This window comes from Humulus lupulus, chromosome 1 (genome assembly GCF_963169125.1).
Source record: "Humulus lupulus chromosome 1, drHumLupu1.1, whole genome shotgun sequence".
Taxonomy (NCBI): Eukaryota; Viridiplantae; Streptophyta; class Magnoliopsida; order Rosales; family Cannabaceae; genus Humulus; species Humulus lupulus.
In genome coordinates, this window is record NC_084793.1 from 301,850,218 (window position 1) to 301,869,593 (window position 19,376).

The 19,376-nt window shown below is 31.8% G+C and overlaps 1 protein-coding gene across 2 annotated transcripts; it reads left to right on the forward strand.

The window, feature by feature from the left end:
* The first annotated feature begins 14,342 nt into the window (after window positions 1-14,342).
* LOC133812569 (probable vacuolar amino acid transporter YPQ1) lies at window positions 14,343-18,488 on the forward strand. Of its 2 annotated transcripts, XM_062246340.1 has the most exons (12): window positions 14,344-14,768; window positions 14,859-14,901; window positions 15,116-15,142; window positions 15,540-15,644; window positions 15,748-15,866; window positions 15,986-16,163; window positions 16,780-16,893; window positions 17,007-17,108; window positions 17,298-17,318; window positions 17,693-17,751; window positions 17,893-17,983; window positions 18,109-18,488. In XM_062246340.1, exons 1-12 carry the CDS (start codon window positions 14,542-14,544, stop codon window positions 18,217-18,219), a joined length of 1,197 nt encoding a protein of 398 aa, XP_062102324.1. In that variant the 5' UTR covers window positions 14,344-14,541; the 3' UTR covers window positions 18,220-18,488. The 2 variants fall into 2 exon arrangements, with proteins under 2 accessions (XP_062102325.1, XP_062102324.1); XM_062246341.1 differs by lacking the exon at window positions 15,116-15,142 and having other exon boundaries at window positions 14,343-14,768.
* The last annotated feature ends 888 nt before the right edge of the window (window positions 18,489-19,376 follow it).

The window sequence follows — 19,376 nt, forward strand, 5'->3', positions numbered from 1 at the left end:
CGTCGATGGGCCCTTCACCTCCCCACAAATCTGGCATCAATGTCTGCAAACAGCAGAATGAGGAGGTGAGGATAAAGAATTTTTAAAGGGTTTTTCGAATAACGCTGGTCGAGTATAAAAGCCAAGCTTTTATACAACAACATTCTAACAAAAAGCTAAATTTTCCGCATGAACAGTTTGAAAGACGGATCAAAGGGTGAAAGTAAAAAGTTTTTCAAGAAAGCTTTTTTAACTCCCCTTAGGGCGGAATAAACCTATTTTCCAACTAGCCTAAAGATCGAATTTTTACTTCGATTTTACGTCCTAAATGAATGATCCTGACTATTAAACTAACTCGTAACCCTTTTTTGCCTACAAAACATTCTACTCACAAGCGTCTCAAACCAGAAGCAGATGAACTCAAACAGTCAACATACAGGAGCATGCATCATGAAAATTTGAAGCATAAGAATTCGAAAACTTACCAAGAAAATGATCGTGGAGATGGAGAAAGGGTCTACGGAGATCAAGGAACTCTCGGACTGAGTCTTGAAAATGCAGAAGAACGGTCTCTGGAGAAGGATAAACTCTGGTTTTTGGGGTTTCTTGAGAAGACAATGGCGTGCGTAAAAAGAAAAGGAAGATTTCGAAGGTATTATATAAGTTTGTCTGTGGCATTAAAAATGTGTAATCATCAGTTTCCCTTTTTCGAAGTATGGGGAAGCGGAATGGCCGTCGAATTATTACTGGGGAACCGAAAATTCATGATTAGACAGAAGTAGGTTACTTTTTCCAAGAACACACGAAGGGTTCTGACACGTATGGTGGGGTTACCGAAGAGTCGTTCGCTCAAAAGTTTATTTATTGCTCGTGATAAATAAACTTGGGGGGCAAATGTTATCCAAAAAATTAGCATTTATGACGTGGAAAGTGATCCCTGGACACGTGGCTGACACCTGGAAGAGCTCTACTAGGGTATCGACCAGAGGATGCACTAGAAGCAGTAAGCAGCCCAGTCTTACCTGCGACCAGTCTGGTCGATAGTTCCGCATGCAATGTCATATTACTGTGAAGATCTTTGTAGATCCCGAATTTAACTCACACAATCTTCTAAATATCTGATTATTTAGGAGAGAATATTGGCAACTAAATCATGTAATCCCCCTTGAGCCTATAAATAGGAAAAAATAGCTCAAGAAAGGGACTTTTGGCTTTTGAATTATTTGAGATTAGAGTAATTCTCCTTGGAATATTGTATTGTTCTTCAGAGGTTAGTGAAACTCATTGAACCCTTGTTCTTTGATCACTCCTTTGATTCTTATATCAATAATAGTCTAAGTGGATGTAGGTTATTACCAGATCCTGGGGCCGAACCACTATAAAAATATCGTGTTCTTATTACTTTTTGTCATTACGTTCTTCTCAATACATTCATTCACATCAAGCATATTCTGACTCCGTGTCAGTTGACCAAAATCTGGGTCAACATGTTGATTGATAGATATGCATATGTTAATTGTTTTGTGTTGAGTTTTCTTACTGGGCTTTGGTTTACGGGTGCTCTATGATGCAGGTAAGGGCAAGGGAAAGGTCGACCAACCATGAGCACGGAGAGCGTGAAGCGACGTGTACATGTTCGGCTTACCTGGCTGTCAGGGTTAGGGGTATTTTTTGAAAAGTGATGTATTAACCTGAATTTTGTCGCCTAGTCAACCCTTAATGTATTTTGAGTTGTAAATATTTTCTAAACAATATTTGGGATCCCAAATGTCTAACTTTTAGTATTTTCAATGAATGACTACATTTTTATATTTAATGTCTTAAAACGACCTTCAACACAGTTAGCTACACTTTTAACGTAAAACCTCGATTAGAAAGAGATTAACACATTTTAAACTCACTTAGTAATGACTCTAAGGAAGTCGGGTGTCACACTCTTCCTAGGACACAGCTGCTACATTCAATACATAGAGCCCAACTTTAATTCTCAGACCCTTGTTGATCTCTCAAACTCCATACTTTCTTTCTACACTATGTATTTACTTGTTATTTCTTTCTTTTTGCTATTTTATTTACAAGTTTACTGACGTGACCGTCGGAGTGCCTTCGGCCGGCACCACCCCAGTATCCCAAGGTTTCCCAATTACTTGTTTTTCTTTGTTCTACAAGTTGTTGTCAGTAACCGCGACAATTGATTTCTTTTATTGTAGATTTCAGCCTCTACAAATAGGATAATAAAGTGGTATAATATCTACGAAACACCAATTAAATCTTTTGATTTAAACTATATTCACAACTTTACAAAATAAATAACAATCTTCTATTTTTCAAAAAATCTACGCACATATTTATTAATTTATAAAAATAACTCTATAAACATTGCATTAGTTTTTTTTTTTAATATATATGTATTTAAATAAGGGTTTATACCTTTTTGGACCCTGTGTTTTGTCAAATTACCTGTTTGGACCCTGTGTTTTGTAAAATGGTTTAAAAACAAAAACAAATTCATTTTGCCTAACAACGGTGTCGTTATATTCAATTTTTTCTTCATCAAAATTGGGTTTAGTGGTCTATTTGAACTATTTTACAAAACACAGGGTCCAAACAGGTAAAGAGACAAAACACAAGGTCAAAAAATATATAAACCCTTTAAATAATTGGGTTATACCAAACAATATTTTTGTATTAACTAAATGAGAAAAAAAATAAACAAAAAGGTAATAAAGTAGTATAATCCCTACGAAATATTTTAAAATTTATTAATTTGAGTTATATTTTAAAATTTAAAAAGAAATTTTTTTTCAACAAAAAAAGTTAAACACATATTTATCAATTTCTAAATATAATTTAATAAAGATAACACTAGTTATTTTTAAATCAACAGGTAACATGCCTCAGGTACATACTAGTATATCTCTTCTGTATAAAAAATGTGTAGATAATGAAAAATCTTGGTTTTAAGGGTTTATTTTGTTAATTTTAACGGAATATTTTAAATATTTAACAGAATATACATTTAAAACTAACAAAAAATATATATTTATTAATGATATTAATATAAATTCAAATATTATAAAATATCACTATTATATTAATATTTAATATAAGACTACATGTATAATAACTATATTAATATAAATTCAAATTTAATTTCAAATTCAAATGTTATAAAATATCATTATTATAATATTATATAATGCAATATTAGATATTTAATAATTATATTAATATAAATTTAAATGTTATAAAATATTATTTTGATAATAATATATAATGATAACTTTCTACTAAATATATTAATATGGCTTCAAATATTATAATAATATTTAATACATGACTAGGTATTTAATATCTATATTAATATAAATTTAAATATTATAAATAATACATAATCTTAATTTTTATGAAAAAAAATTATCATTTAGGTTTAAAAAAGTTATCATATTGGCAAAGTAGGAATAGTGTTTTATGGGAGCATAAACTCTCTACAGTCCAAGTAATTGTTCATAACATCAAATATGATGTGTGTAATAGAATTCAATTCATGAGCACAAAAAAATTCAATAGAATAGATAAGTATGGGGTGGAGTCATTATACAAAGATTGTAATTAGTTGGTTGCTTTTGTTTAAGTTGTAAATTGCTTTGTGATCAATACAATTTCATCTGACATTCCAAAAAAAAAAAAGGTTATCATATTATATATATATATATAAATCATAAACAATGTCTTAGTTTAATTTTTCATTTAATATGTTTATGTTATTCTTTTATATATAATATTGTTTATTTATTTGAAATTTATATGACAATGATACAAATTTAATAAATATAATTAATAGATTCTATAAATAAAACTAAGTAAACGTGCATTGTACGTTGTTTGTATCTAGTATATCTTTCTATATAAAAAGTGTGTAGATAACAGAAATTCTTGGTTTTAACGGTTTGTTTTGTTAACTTTAACGGAATATTCTGAATATTTTATGGAATTTATTTAAAACTAATTAAAAATATATATTTATTAATTATATTAATATAATTCAAATGTTGTAAATTATTATTATTATAATAATATAAATTTAAATGTTATAAAATATTATTATGATAATAATATATAATCCAATTTTTTTACTAATTATATTTGCTGACCTGTGAAATTGGTCAACGGTCGTCTGTACGATATACGACACATTTTGAACGATATAAATGTAAATATACGACAGAGTACAATTATCTAAACAATACACACAGAAATTTATAGTGGTTCAGCCCTATTATGATAAACAGTAATAACCTAATTCACTTAGTCTTTAGTATTGAATCACTCAATTGACAATCACAAAGATGAACTAAAGAGTTCACTCCTCACAGATTTTCCCAAAAGTTTATCAAATGATCGATCCAATAGTTTCTTTTCAAAAAAAAAAAATCTCCCCTAAATGAAGCCCTAGGTCCTTTATTTATAGTACCCAAGGGCTGTTACATGATTAGCAAGACTGGAGATCATTGTTTCGTACACAATCATTGGGAGTGGAGATATGTGTCCACCTTCCCATGATTATGAGATAGTGGGTCTTCTCGTCGTCTCTTTGGATCATGGTTGACCATGCACGATTGAAACCTTCGGGAAAACTCTAAGTCTTGGTTGGTTTATAAGACTTAGGTGCTAGGCCCGATGAACCTTTAGAGCTTGGGTGCTAGGTTGTTGATCTTGGGTGCTAAGTCTGTTGATCTTCTGCTTGAACGAGGGTGAACTTTGTCTAGCGAAGTGTATTTGGGAGTTTAGGTCGACCACCCTATGAAGAATAGGGTGGGCCGACCACTCCATGTGGTTCTTAGGCATGCTAGGCCAACCACCCCTGGGGGTTGGGCTCAGGCTGACCACCCCTAGGGAGTTTAGGCCTAGTCGACTTCCCTATAGGTCCTGGATCTATCCATCTTTGTTCATCAGTCTTTTTCAATACTTTGTCATTTTTTCCATGACTTGTGATGTCACCTGCCGCTTTCTCATTCGCCACGTCATCTCTTGAATTTTGAGGGATAACATTTGCCCCCCAAGAGATGACGCGACGAATGAGAAAGCAACATGTGACATCACAAGTCATGGAAAAAATGACAAAGTATTGAAAAATACTGATGAACAAAGATGGAAAGGTCCAGGACCTATAGGGAAGTTGACTGGGCCAAAACTCCCTAGGGGTGGTCGACTTAGCATGCCTAAGAACCACATAGGGTGGTCAACCTAAACTCCCAAATACACTTCGCTGGATAATGTTCACGCTCGTTCAAGCAGAAGATCAACAAACCTAACACCCATAAGATCAACAAGCCTAGCACCTAAGCTCCAAAGGGTCATCGGGCCTAGCACCTAAGTCTCACAGACCAACCAAGACTTAGCATTTACCCGAAGGTTTCAATCGTGCATGGTCAACTACGATCTAAAGAGACGACGAGAAAACTCACGATCTCATAATCATGGGAATGTGGACACATATCTCCCCTCCCAATGATCGTGTACCAAACCACGATCTCCAGTCTTGCTGATCATGTAACATGGGTACTATAAATAAAGAACCCATGGCTTCATTTACGGGAGATTTTTTTGGGAAAGAAACTATTGGATCGATCATTTGATTAACTTCTGGGAAAATCTGTGACGAGTGAAATCTTTAGTTCATCTTTGTGATTGTCAATTGAGTGATTCAATACTAAAGACTAAGTGAATTAGTTTATTACTGTTCATCAGAACAGGGCTGAGTCACTATAAATTTCTGTGTGTTTTGTTTAGATAATTGTTGTAACGACCCAAATTCACTAATAAGGCTTAAGGGCCTTGATTAGTGTGCCTGGAGGGCATAATGGGAATTATGTGTGATTTTAATTATTAAGATGCATGATTATGATTTAAAGCATGTTATATGATTATTTGAATATTTGAGATGCATGACTATGTGTATTAGTATGCATATAGGCCCTGATTAGGTTAGAATGGCATAATCGTAATTTTGGCCATTATGGGCATAACTGTACTGATATATGTGATAATTGTCGAGACCGCATTATTATGTGGATATATCTGTGATCTATGACTCGAGACGATCCTAATGAGCAAAGTAGCGAAAAAGTCATAGTGGGGATTTATACCCGGCACGGGGTGAGCCCAGGGGTATAAATGGGAATTTAGCGAATATACTGGAGTCTATTCTGACATTGAGGAATATTATTGGTGACTAATTAGGTATTGGGAATTAAGCGGGAAATATTAGAGACACTCGAGGAATTAGCGGGAATTGGGTAAAATGACTAAAATGCCCTTAAGTGGATTAAAGGGTTTAGACTTAATAGGGAGGGCATACTAGTCATTTGGCTTACAGAAGTTAAGTAATACCAAGGCTTTATGTTAGTGGGATTTGTAGAATATTATAGAAGTTTGAAAAAGGAAGGAAAAGGAAGGGAAAAGAAAGAGAGAAAAACAGAGAGAGTTTCTCTCAATCGGTTTACATTTCCTTCACCTGTTTCTTGAGGATTTCTGGAGTAAAGCTCAGAGGAGAGCTGGGATAATTAAGCATCAAGGATCCTAGTCTAAGATTGAGAAATTGGCAGAGATTTAGCAAGGATTCATCAGCACTTGAGGTAAGACACTAGAGTTCTTCAATTTCTATTTCTGGTTTTTGAGCTATGGTGCTTAAGTTGAATTGGATGGAACCTTAGGGAATTCAGGCTTAAGGCTGAGGAGAAGCAAGCCAAGAAGGTCTAGAGACAGCTTGTGGTCGAAATTCTATCAAAGGTATAAAGCCTAAACTCTAACTTTGTTGTTCAACTGGTTTTTACTGAGTTTTAGAGCTTAGGAGTGGCTATGGTGAATTCTGAGTTTGTGGATGCATGTGCTTGAGTTCTAGGTGTTTGGGGTGCTTGGGATGAGTGGAGTATGGTCATGAGGTTGTTTTTGAGTTTGGGAAAGAGTTGGAAGAGTTTTGGTTGAGGTTGGTTCGAGAAAACCGCAGAAGAGAAAAATTGGTGTTGGGCTGCCTGTGACTAGCGCTACAGCGCTAGCCTTTGGGCGTTGTAGCGCAAGGCCATGATGCTGAGGGGATTTTGGCTTCTGTTTGTAGCGCTGTAGCGCCCTCCCATGAGCGTTGTAGCACTACCCTCCGAACTGAAGGGGATTTTGGGGTTGTTTGCAAGGGTTTTTTTACCTAAGGTTTGGGGTTTGTTTCCACCACCTTGTTTGGTGGAACTAGGACTTCCCGGGGGCTCGGGATTGGCCCCGGGGCTGGGTTTTGGACTTGAGGGTTGATGATGACTTTGGCTATGGTTGTGTTTAGGTGAGCGCTAGGGCTCGAGGGGGATCGTGCTCAAGGAGTCGAGAGATCAAAGCCAGTGAGTTGAAAGGTAAGAAAACTGCACCCGATTATATGTTTGTGATGGGACTAAGTGCTTCCGAGAAATTATATCATGCCAATGATGGTATTACGCCATGGGACATGTAAAGCGGCCTAAGAGTTCCGTACATAGTATCTGCGCACAGGGCGCGGCTTGGCCACTGGTAGCCGAGAATATTCACTGAGCTCGGCTTTAGCGTGCCGGAATCAGTGGGATAACGCTAGCCCTAGTTATCATTTGTGCAGTGATATGTGATATGAATTGATATGCTTAGTATGTTGAATACTTGGTCATGCTGAATGATTATATGTTTGAGAACTTGTGATACAATGTGAGATATGGGTTTGTCTGTTTATAGCTTGTGCTCTGTTGTTGTGTTTTCTTGCTGGGCCTTGGCTCACGGGAGCTACGTGGTGCAGGTAAAGGCAAAGGCAAGCTGGACTAAGCCTGAGACGGAGAGCTCCGTGGTGGAATGTACATAGCCAGCTGTTCGATCGCCATGGTCGAGGAGTGGATCAGGACAGGGATTACCTAATTGTTTGTTTTGCCTTAGTATGGCCTGATATTGTGTATAAACCTTGTGTCTTTTGTAAACGATCTTAAAACTTGTAACTTTTTTGGATCCCGTGTAAGGATAATGTTTCTGAATGGAAATGTGGCTTTTGAGACCAAACCATTTTAAACCCTAGTTCCTTTACAGTTTCAGTAACACGATTTTAATTAAATGAATTGGTTAGCAAGTCTGGCACTTTATAAACACACAGTGTAACAGTATTGGCTATCTGGGGCGTTACAATTGTACTCTGTCGTATATTTACATTTATATCATTCAAAATGTGTCGTATATCCTACATACGACCATTGACCAATTTCATAGGTCAACAATATTAATATGAATTCAAATATTATTATAGCAATATTTAATATAAGAATATATATTTAATACTTATATTAATATAAATTTAAATATTATAAAATATCATTATAATAATATATAATACATAATCTAAATTATTATTAAAAAAATTATCATTTATGTTTAAAAAGGTTATCGTATTATATATATATATATTAAAAAAATTATAAACAATGTTTTCATTTAATTTTTCACTTAGTGTGAGAGTTGATAAGCTATGTAGAAATTGATTTCTTATCATTTGTTTGAATTTAAATATAAAAATAAAGAAACTAATTAATTAGAAGAAAAATATTTAATATTATGTTTCCTGTTTTAAAGGAGATGATGACTAATTAGATTTAAATATCTTTCTTAATTCCATATTTATAATATTTTGTGCTGATAATTAATTTAAGCAACACTCTATAATCTGAGGACGTTCACTACTTATTGTACCTTTCAATTCTAACTCTATCTTTTCGAACATTTTTAAGTCGTGACTTCACCCAAGCACATATAGCATTTGGTATTAAGGCTGATAATTCGTGTAAACGTATCAGATTCGTGTCGACACGATTATGACACGATATGATTAAGGTAAACACGAACACGACACAATTATTAAACGTGTCAAAAACACGAACACAACACGATTATTAAACGGGTCAACACGACACGACACGATAATATGATTATGACACGATAAATGTGTCATGACACAACATGAAATTGACACAGTTAATCATAACTATATGAAAAAAAATCATAAAACTTATGATAATTATTCGTGTTATCGTGACATGTTACAATTATTAAATAGGTCAACACAATTATGACACATCACGATTAAGGTAAACACAAACACAACACAATTATTAAGTATGTCAAAAACTCAAATACGAACATAAACACAATTATTAAACGTTTCACCCAAACTCATTTATTTTCATGGTGTCGTGTAGTGTCGTGTCATCGTGTCGTGTCATCGTGTCGTGACCCAAATTGACACTCCTATTTGGTATAAGTCGTGTTCATCTTCCGCATATTACTTCTTAATTATCTTATTTACATTCCTCTAATTGGTTAGAAATCACCTATTTTCTAATTAAATCTTGCTCATTTTACTCATTTTTTAGACTTGGGCTATATTGCGTGTTGTTTTGAGCATTGCTAATAAAATTGTTGGAGTAATCCTAATATCACTGACATATGACGTGTTGTTATTAAGAGATCATTAAATAACTTATCTCTTATGTTACTCTTTTAAGCCTAGTCAGTTACAACAGTTTTTTAGTCAGTTAAAACAAAACTGATTTTTCTTTCAGCACGTGAAAGAACCGGAGCTGCAGCTATATATATCTAGGGGTTTCATTAGTTGAAGACATAAGAAAATAAGAGGTTTTGAGAGGTTTAGAAAAGAGAGAAAGAGAGAACAAGGGTTAATTTTCTTTGTACATTGTTGAGTGTGTGAGAGTTTACTGTGGCGTAAACTAAGTGCTCATATTTTGAGTTGTACAGAGTGTTCAAGAACTTTTGGAGAGAAAGAAGGGTTGCTTTGTATTGTAACATTGATTCATTATAGTGGAGAAGTGCTCGGACTGGATGTAGGCCTTATTTTAAGGTTGAACCAGTATAAATCTCTCTGTGTGATTCATTTTCTTCCCCTTTCTTATTTTTTGTTCTCTAAGAGTTTGTGTTTTAGTACACTTTTCAGTGTATATTTGTTCTTGGTTTGTTTTGCAGGTGAATCTTGGAGCCTTGGGGTCGTGGATTGCTTTACCACGACAAAAATCATGCACAACATAAGTACTTCCTCACCGTAAAGAGAGAGAGAGAGATGTGAGAACAAAGAGGCTTTTGTTGTGAATGGGTAAAGAGTGAGAGAGGGAATAGGGTTTATAGTTTCGAAGCATCAAAACTAATGGACTTTTGGGCTTTTTTTTCAGTTATATTTTAGACCGACGTAAATAGGTAACACAATTGTCTCTTTTTTTGTAGTTGTAGCATTTTTTTCAACCTTTATATCAAAGATAGATTAATATACATATAATAATGGCTAGTAGTATAAGTGGCTTTCCTTTGTTCCACATCGACTACGAAGTGGTCCTCTTCTTGGTTTATATTTCCAAACCCGTGGCACTTCTAATTATATATAACAGGAAATTATCAGAAAGAAATAATAAGAGATAATGAAGTAATTATTTGCTATGTAATTATGTATAGTATACACAAAAACAAAGAGAGCCTTCTCGAAGTGACAAGTATAACAGAGAGAAAGAAGATAAAGTAATAAAAATTAAAAAATTTACTCATTTGGTATCTGTAATTTGATACTTTAAAAAAATATAAAGACCAAATAGTTACCAATCCTAAAAATTATTAGTAATAGGGTGGTATAAAAGCATAGTATAATTAGCAGCATAACCTGCCAAATGAGAGAGATATCTTTTCATGTGTAGAAATATACTCAAAACCTATCCTTTTACATGACCTTGGCCCCATCCATGTTGCTCGAAATTTTGGTTTTATTATCGATTTTTTTTTTTTTGTAATTTTATATTGATTATATAATGAGTAATGATGCACCAAAGTATTGAATTTATTTCAGACTACTAGGTGTAATATTTTGGTTCAACTATCATTACTGTTATGTAATATATCACATTCAAACACCACGAGTTGCCGCATAGAAAGACACCGATCTCATACAACAAAAACCAAGAACCGAAACCGTTTGAAGATTAGTATTATTGATTTCGACACACACGAACTACAATACAACACGTTTGGTGCGTTGGATAAGCCTAGAGATATGCTTAACACGTGTATCGCCTTCTCTTTCATCATATATAATATTTAGTTTATCCAAGTTGTAGCGGTTCGTCGACGTTTATTTTATTTTATTTTTGTCATTTTCCTCTTTACTTTGTCATTTTCCTCTTTACTTTGTCATAGATTGCTTTTCCATCTTTGCCTTTGTGTTTTTTGTCAGATATATCATGATGACTCAGATTCATTACTGGCTCTGTAGTTTCTGAAAAGACCCGAAACAAACAAGTGTAGAAATGGGCTCGTACTTGTCTATATATACAACATTGCCATATCATTCTATAGCTTAATGTGAGCTTGGTCTTGATTAATGATCAATGACCACTGACCAGACACAAAGTTAATACATGAGTAATCTTAGTATATTGATAGTGAATGATTTAATAGTGTACAATTGGATCGTGAACGTATGGAGCTATATGGTGACCAGGTTCATGTTTATAATGAATCTTAACCTGTTCATGGGACATATCACATATATGTCTTTCCTAAACTTTGAACTTTGCCCTTATTGAGGGTTTGGTTCAATCGATGAGACTTCATCATATATTTATATATATATAGGGCCTACGCTATAACACTTAGGTTTTGGAATGTATTTACTGCATTATTGTACAGAATCATGTAAAAATATGTCTATAACCATTAATATCTATATATGATCAAATAAATAAAGTAAAGTAATCATGAAGACAAATTAAAAAACTCCTTAAAAGGTGTTTAAAAGATATGGTTGCAATTTTCCAAGATTTTAAGTGTAGCTAAGATAATAAGGGAAACTTGACAAAAAAGGAAAAAAGTTATAAGTATTTTTCTTCTCCACCGTTCATTGAAGGTCGACAGGTCACCCCAGCGACAGTGACCAAGATATGTTGGAGTCGATCATAGATACATGGACATATATTTTTAAGTATATTAATACTATTCTATTACTAATTAACGGTGCCATTTTTTCCATAGTTAAATTTTATTTGTATATAGACTTAATCCTTTTATCTATCATTACTATTGTTGTACTTAATCCTTTTATCTATCACCTCCTCATATTACTATTGTTGTACTTATTCCTTTTTAAGTTTTCATTTTTTATAAAATATTTTCATTGATTTTTGTTATGTTAAAAACTATTTTTAAATTTTGCATTAAATGAACTAATTAGTTTTAATCACATGTCTACCAAATCATCAATTAAATAAAATAATAACGACAATGATTATTGCCTTGCCAAAAAAAAATGAGAACTTAAGTGCAATATAACTGGTTTTGAGTTAGACATTTTACAAGAAAATTGAGATCATTGCTACAAAATGGATTTTTCCAGTACGTTTTTATGTCCTACACACGATAGTTGTAAATCATTAAAAGTTTATAAAACATTTCATGTTCTGCTTAGTTGGACATGAAAAATACTTTTTTTATGTTTTGCTTATGTCTTGCTTAGTAAGACGAAAAAAATATTGTAGGACGTGAAAAATATTGTCCACACAAAAGTCTCCTTTTTCACGTCCTCTGATGAAAATGTGAAATGTCTAATTTAAAAAACTATAAGCATTTCATGTCCTTATTGTATGACTGATTTTTCTAAACAAAAAATCTCACATCATTTTTTAAATAACAGAATTCACATTTCTTTCTTTTATAAATTCAACACTCTATTTTTTTTAACATAATTAATAAAATAATTCAACACTATTTTTTTTTTGAAAGAAATGATTTCTCATTAACAAAATTCAACACTATCTTGTGTGGTGGAAAACGTTTTATTTTTTTTTTGTCGGGGAAAAACGTTTTATTGTAATACACGTATTTTCCAATATAAATTGAGATTTAAAGTTTTATGTAAAAACTGTGATTTAATATTCAAATTCAGTACTACCTATGATGATTTCATTTCTATATATGTGTGCATTTTTTGCCATAAATAAACCACTAATAATATCAATATATATTGGAATCAGCCAAATAATATGTGGCTGGAAAGGACAATAATTAACAACATTAATTTAGTCTGATACATTCACGAGCTAATTAAGATGATATCATCATCAGTTTTGGTGCATAATAAAGCAATGGTTTTAGATCAATCAAAAAAAAGGTTTGATCAGATGAAAAAAAAAAGAAGAAAAAGAAGTACTAGGATGTATGATTATTTGACCAAATTTAAGGTTACTTTTGATGGTCTCCATGATTGGTCTCCATGATAAACGTTTTGCAATAATTCAACAAAGATTGTGCATCTGATTGCAACTTTATCAATGAAACTATATAGCATTTGACTCGGTAATACTCAAGATTATCGTCTAAAGATTCGATTTAATCTTTATAATAATTGTCACATATGAAAAAAAAGAAAAAAAAACTCATTGCTAATTACTTTGAAATGAATGCTTAATAAACCTTATTATTTGAACACTAAAAAAAACTAAGTATATATAGAACCGAAAGTATGTTAAGATTTATGATGTTTGAATTCAAAACCAAAGAAACATCATCAAACTTATGTTATCAATAAAATTTTCGTAGCTAATAAAACTAATGGTTTACAAAATATATAATTATTCATGACTAAATATTCTTTTAGTCCGACATATACATTTTATTATTTTATATGATAGATTTTGATTAAAATTATTATATTAGTTATAATACCACTAATTGACATCTTCTTTTGAAGTGTATATTAATATCTCTACATCAAAATTCCAAAATGGCCTCAAGTATTCACATTGATTGAGAAAACACTTTTGTGATCGATCAAATTCACTGATTTTGTTACATAAATACTAACCACACCTCTCAAACAAACATAATTAATTAACTTAATTTAGAGATATTGATCAAGACATGTAATTTTTGACATATAATGAAATAAACAGTAAGGCGGTAGTGAGAAATAACCAAGAAATGTCCACATATTAATGACACCTTGTACGTATGCATATTATATATAGTGTAATTTTTCATCATAATTTGCAGAGAAGTGAATGCATGTGGGCCGTAAAATTGGGGTTGAGCTGGTACACACAGCTAACGAAAGGCATCCATGGTAAAGAATATGCTAACCACATTCCACCACATGATGTATGCACCTTAATTTTCCAGATCATCATAGTGTGGAATATGCCATACCTTACCAGAATCACATGTTACATATCTTCATATATATGTTATTTATTTCTTAAAATTACAATTTACCCCCTAAAGGACAAAAACTGTCTATATAATAGTCTTATACCCTTTTACTTGGTAGTATATTCAATACTGATAAATAAATAAAAACATTATTCTATTCTATTCTGCTCTGTTCTGTTCTACTCATATTCGTTTCCTCCATAAACTTTTGTGCCGCTCTCTTAGGAAACTATCTCTCCCTCTTACCAACTCACACTTCATCTGAAATCTCCTCTCCATAAGAAGAAGAAGAAGAAGAAGAAAAAGAAAGAAACAATGTCATCACTGTCGTACTGTGTGAAGGAGAAGAAGCCGTGTGTTCGGTGGGTTGAGAAATACTTCAAAGACTGCCTTTGTGATTTCAAAGACGATTTGTCGTTTGGTTTTGGGCTTATTAGTTTGGTGTGTTGGGGTGTGGCTGAGATCCCTCAGATCATCACCAACTTCAAAACTAAGTCCAGCCATGGAGTCTCTCTTGCTTTTCTCCTCACTTGGATTGCCGGGTTCGTATACATATATATATATATATATATCTGTTCATATAAATAAAAAAAAAAAATTTGTTTATTAAAGTGTTCTTTTTTTTTTGGCAGAGATGTGTTTAATCTTGTGGGTTGTCTTCTAGAACCGGCGACGGTGAGTACTACTGTGCACGTGTGAGGTTTTTAGTGATTTGCACAACGGTGGTTCATAGAAATATATTTATACAGTAGAGGTTTTGGCTGACTCTGGTCACATGACCAGACCTACTTTTATCATTTTATAATATAAATCCCTTTAATTATTCATGTTTCTGTATCTTTACAAGGAGTCAATCGCACTAATTTTATATTTTATAATTTTGATGTAGCTGCCTACCCAATACTACACAGCTCTGGTAATTTCACTATTCCTTTTATTCTTCATTTTCTCTTCCATTGCACAAAATTGAGAAGTAAATATATTAGGTGTAAAGTGTATCGATATATTCAACCATTTATGACTTGTTCTGCTTATAAATTACTTTCCACACTCTAACACTAATTAATTAATTAATTTGTTGGCTACAATTGCAAAATAAATGGGGTCAAATATAGAACTGTTTACTCGGCCACTTTTATTAGCAACCTTTGGATTCGGAGTTTTTACTGCCTTTGATTTTCAATTAATAAATATATCTATATTAGTGAAAAGTACAATTCTATACATGGGTTATGTTTCATGAATTTTAAGAAAATTCTATAATTCTCAACTGGCCCACTTATATATTTTTTATTTTTTAACTATATATGCAGCTCTACACAATAAGTACCATAGTGCTTGTACTTCAAAGTGTGTACTATGACCACATCCACAGATGGTGCAAACCTAAGAAGATTAAGAGCACCAATCACCAAGCGGTACGTACAGTCATTTAGCTATTCATTATGTCGACACCATTAAGTGTATAACAACAAGTCTATACACATATAGTGATAATATATATATGTTGTAATCATTTAGAGCGAAGAAGACCAGAAAAGACCATTAATGAACAGTGTGAGAGGAGTTGATGGAGCAGGCATTGCAATCCCCAGGGCCACGCCCAAAGCCAGTAGTACTCGCAGAGAGTTCTACTATACGTACGTTATTACTACTAATACTACCTGTAATTAATATATATATGTTGTCTTCTCCTTAATTAATTAATTAATTATTCTAATTAACAAGTTATTAATTAGAGAAAATTAATGAAGAACAGGTCAGCTAGATCACTGGCTGGAAGTGGTACACCGCCTTTCCGAACTTATCTAAGGGCGGCGAGAAGTGGTCCTTCAGCGGTGACCATTGAAAGTGACTCATCTTCGGATGATGATCAGGCTCCATCAGTGCGCTCCAACTCTACTTCTGTCTCCCAACCACGTCCAATCCCTCAATCGGTGACATTTCTTATCTTTAATATATAAATGTATATAATAAACTATCTATATATACCAACTTATATAATTATGATACATTTTAACTAGAATAAACCATATATATATATATATATGCATGTTGATGTCATTTTTGTAGAGCTCAACAAACATCATGAGTACATATGTGGTAAACACAATAAATTTTCCACCACAAATTATAGTATGATTGGTGGGTTGATTAATATATTGTGTTGTAAATGATATGGGGTATCGTAACACTCAAAGATGTGATAATATGATGATGAATGTAATTGAATATTGATTATGGTATATTTTATTTTAAATTTAAATATATGAAAGGTATTTATTCATATATTATTTTGTAATTTTAAATTGTACTTATTTACTAAAATTTGATTAATATGGCTAAATTATCGTCAATTATATAAATTTTTAATTCAAATTTAATTATTTAAGTGATGGTAATTAAGTCAAATTGATAAAATTATAATAATCAAATTTAAGTCCAGATAATTAAATATGTATCATTTTAAATTACATGTTAGTATTACTAAAAATATATGATACCAAATTTTTATTTCAATAAAACATAGCGTAATTGTTAATATTTTTACAGGCTGCAAGTTATGCTACGTTCTTAGCGGCTTCAGTGAACTTGCCCCTAAGAGGCAATGCTTTGCCTTTGGCCCAAGTTTACATAGGAGTAGCTGCCAGGAAACTTTTACTTCGTGTACGTATCATTTAATTTTACTGTTACCATTTTTGCCAAATTAATTATAATTACATTTACAGATCTCTCTGATCTTTTTTTTTTCATTTTTAAACTCAATAATATATACATAGCAAGAAAATGGAATTGAGGAACATAGTGTATATGGGCAATGGTTGGGATGGATGATGGCTGCCATATACATGGGTGGCCGAATCCCTCAGATATGGTTAAACGTAAGTACTCTTCTTCACACTTTTGGCTTAATTAACTAGCTATATATATATGCATTGTCAAAAATAAAAATCAACATTCTTCAATTCAATTATTCAATTATTCAAGTAAACAAATTTACAGTAATGTGTGAGTGTGTTAGAACTCTTATTTCCTTTTCATTTCATTAACTTTTGTTTTTTTCTTAACAGATTAAAAGAGGAAGCGTGGAGGTATGTTACTTGTTTTAATATAAGTTTTATATTATTTTGTACATTTATTTTGTTTCATTACTTGTTTGTATTCTGTATTTTAGTAAATTATTTTTCGATTTTTGTATTTTGTAAAATAGTTCAAATAGATCTATAAACTTGATTTTCATTAACAAAAAAATTAAATGTATATAACAACAAAGTTATTAGGCATATTTTTGTTCTAAGTTTTTAGTTTGCTGAATTATTTACGATTTTAGTATAAAAATCTTTGATTAAAATCGGATTCAATGATCTATTTAAATCATTTTACAAAACACAAATGATATAAACCTCTTAATATATAACACCCTTCTCTTGTTCAAATAGTATTGATACATTTTGTGTACGTTCAGGGCCTGAATCCTCTCATGTTCATCTTCGCACTAATCGCAAATGGCACATACGTGGGAAGGTTAATATCATTTCTTCATTCCCTCGATCCATTCAATTCTTTTAAAAAGAAAATTAATGAAGTAATTAATCTTAAGCTTCCTAATAATCATATTCTATATTGTTCTATATATATATATATATATTATTTGAAATAATGCAGCATTCTTGTAAGAAGCACTGAATGGGCAAAAATCAAAGCCAACATGCCTTGGTTGCTGGATGCTATAGTTTGCGTGGCACTTGACTTATTTGTATCCTCATTATTATTAGCTAATCTTAGTTAATTATCCCTTAATACTTAATTGAACTATAATATTATATGTGTATATCTTCATAGATTAAACAGTATTTTACCTTAACGAAAGAAAAATTACAGATAATACTACAGTACATGTATTACAGATATTGGAGGAGGACAATAACCACTAGTAGAGATGATCAGTATGGGGACTACTACGAAGAATCAAGAAAAGTCTTAGTATCTTGATAGAATTTTCTAAGTATGGCTCAGCTAGCTAGCTGTGTTGATTATTGCCTATAACTTTGAAGAAAATTAGTTGCATGTGTATCTATGTTGTTAATTTTTTTAGTCTTATATTGATTAATTAAATTAATGTCTTCAATCTCCTTCTAGTAGATAGTTGGTAATAAATTAATAATACAAGTAATGTTTGAAGGGGTTGTTTGAAGGGTTGGATATTAAGAGTTTACCTGAAAAGCCAATTTTGCAATAAAATCTTATTGAGCGTTTGTTTAGTTTTTCCAATAAGTTTACTTTTATAGTGCACCTATAATGGGAATTAAGGTAGCAGATTTTGTCTTTTTTTTTTTTTTTTTTTGTAAAAATGCGAAAATGCATATTACATGATTTGTTTTATGTTTTTATATTAAAAATTTAATGTAGTTTGAATTTGATTTGGTGTAATTAAGTTTCCAATTATTATTACATGTATGGTGAATTAATTATGAGCAGAGTTACGGTCAGCTTCTTATTTCAATTTTTTAGTCAATTTTTGTCCCTAAAACATATGTTGTAGTATTTTTTTCCAATTTTTTTTTTCATAATTGTGTTCGTTGTGATTACGATATCTTTCGTACAATTTTTTTAAAAAAATTCAAATAATTTACAATATTAAAAATAAATTTGTAATTTTGTTGAATACATGTAGTAAACCAAAATATTAAAAACTTTATTTTTTTTTTTTTTTTTTTTTCAAAAATAGCCATAAAGAATGTCGTAACTACACAACAAATACTGTCATTAAAATATTAAAAATAAATACTCCAGCATATATTTTTTAAAGCAAAAATTGACTAAAAAAATTAAAATAAGATGTTATTAACGGTCCTCGTTCAATTATTAATTACGAAAAACATCTTCAACCAGACAAACTATTCCAATAAAAATTATTTATTCTTTTTTCTTTTTATTTATTGGTAAGATTGAACACTTTAGGTTTAGCTTAACGATGGTCAGGTTTGGTGACAGATAATGAGTGGAGTTAGACTAGAGATGATACATCATTACATTTGTTCATTTTTTTTATTTCTATTTTTTTTTTCTTTTCATTTGAAAAAAAGGTCCTTTAATCGATACAATTTAGCCCGTCCAGATATAACCCACCAAATTTTTCTGTTTCTTTT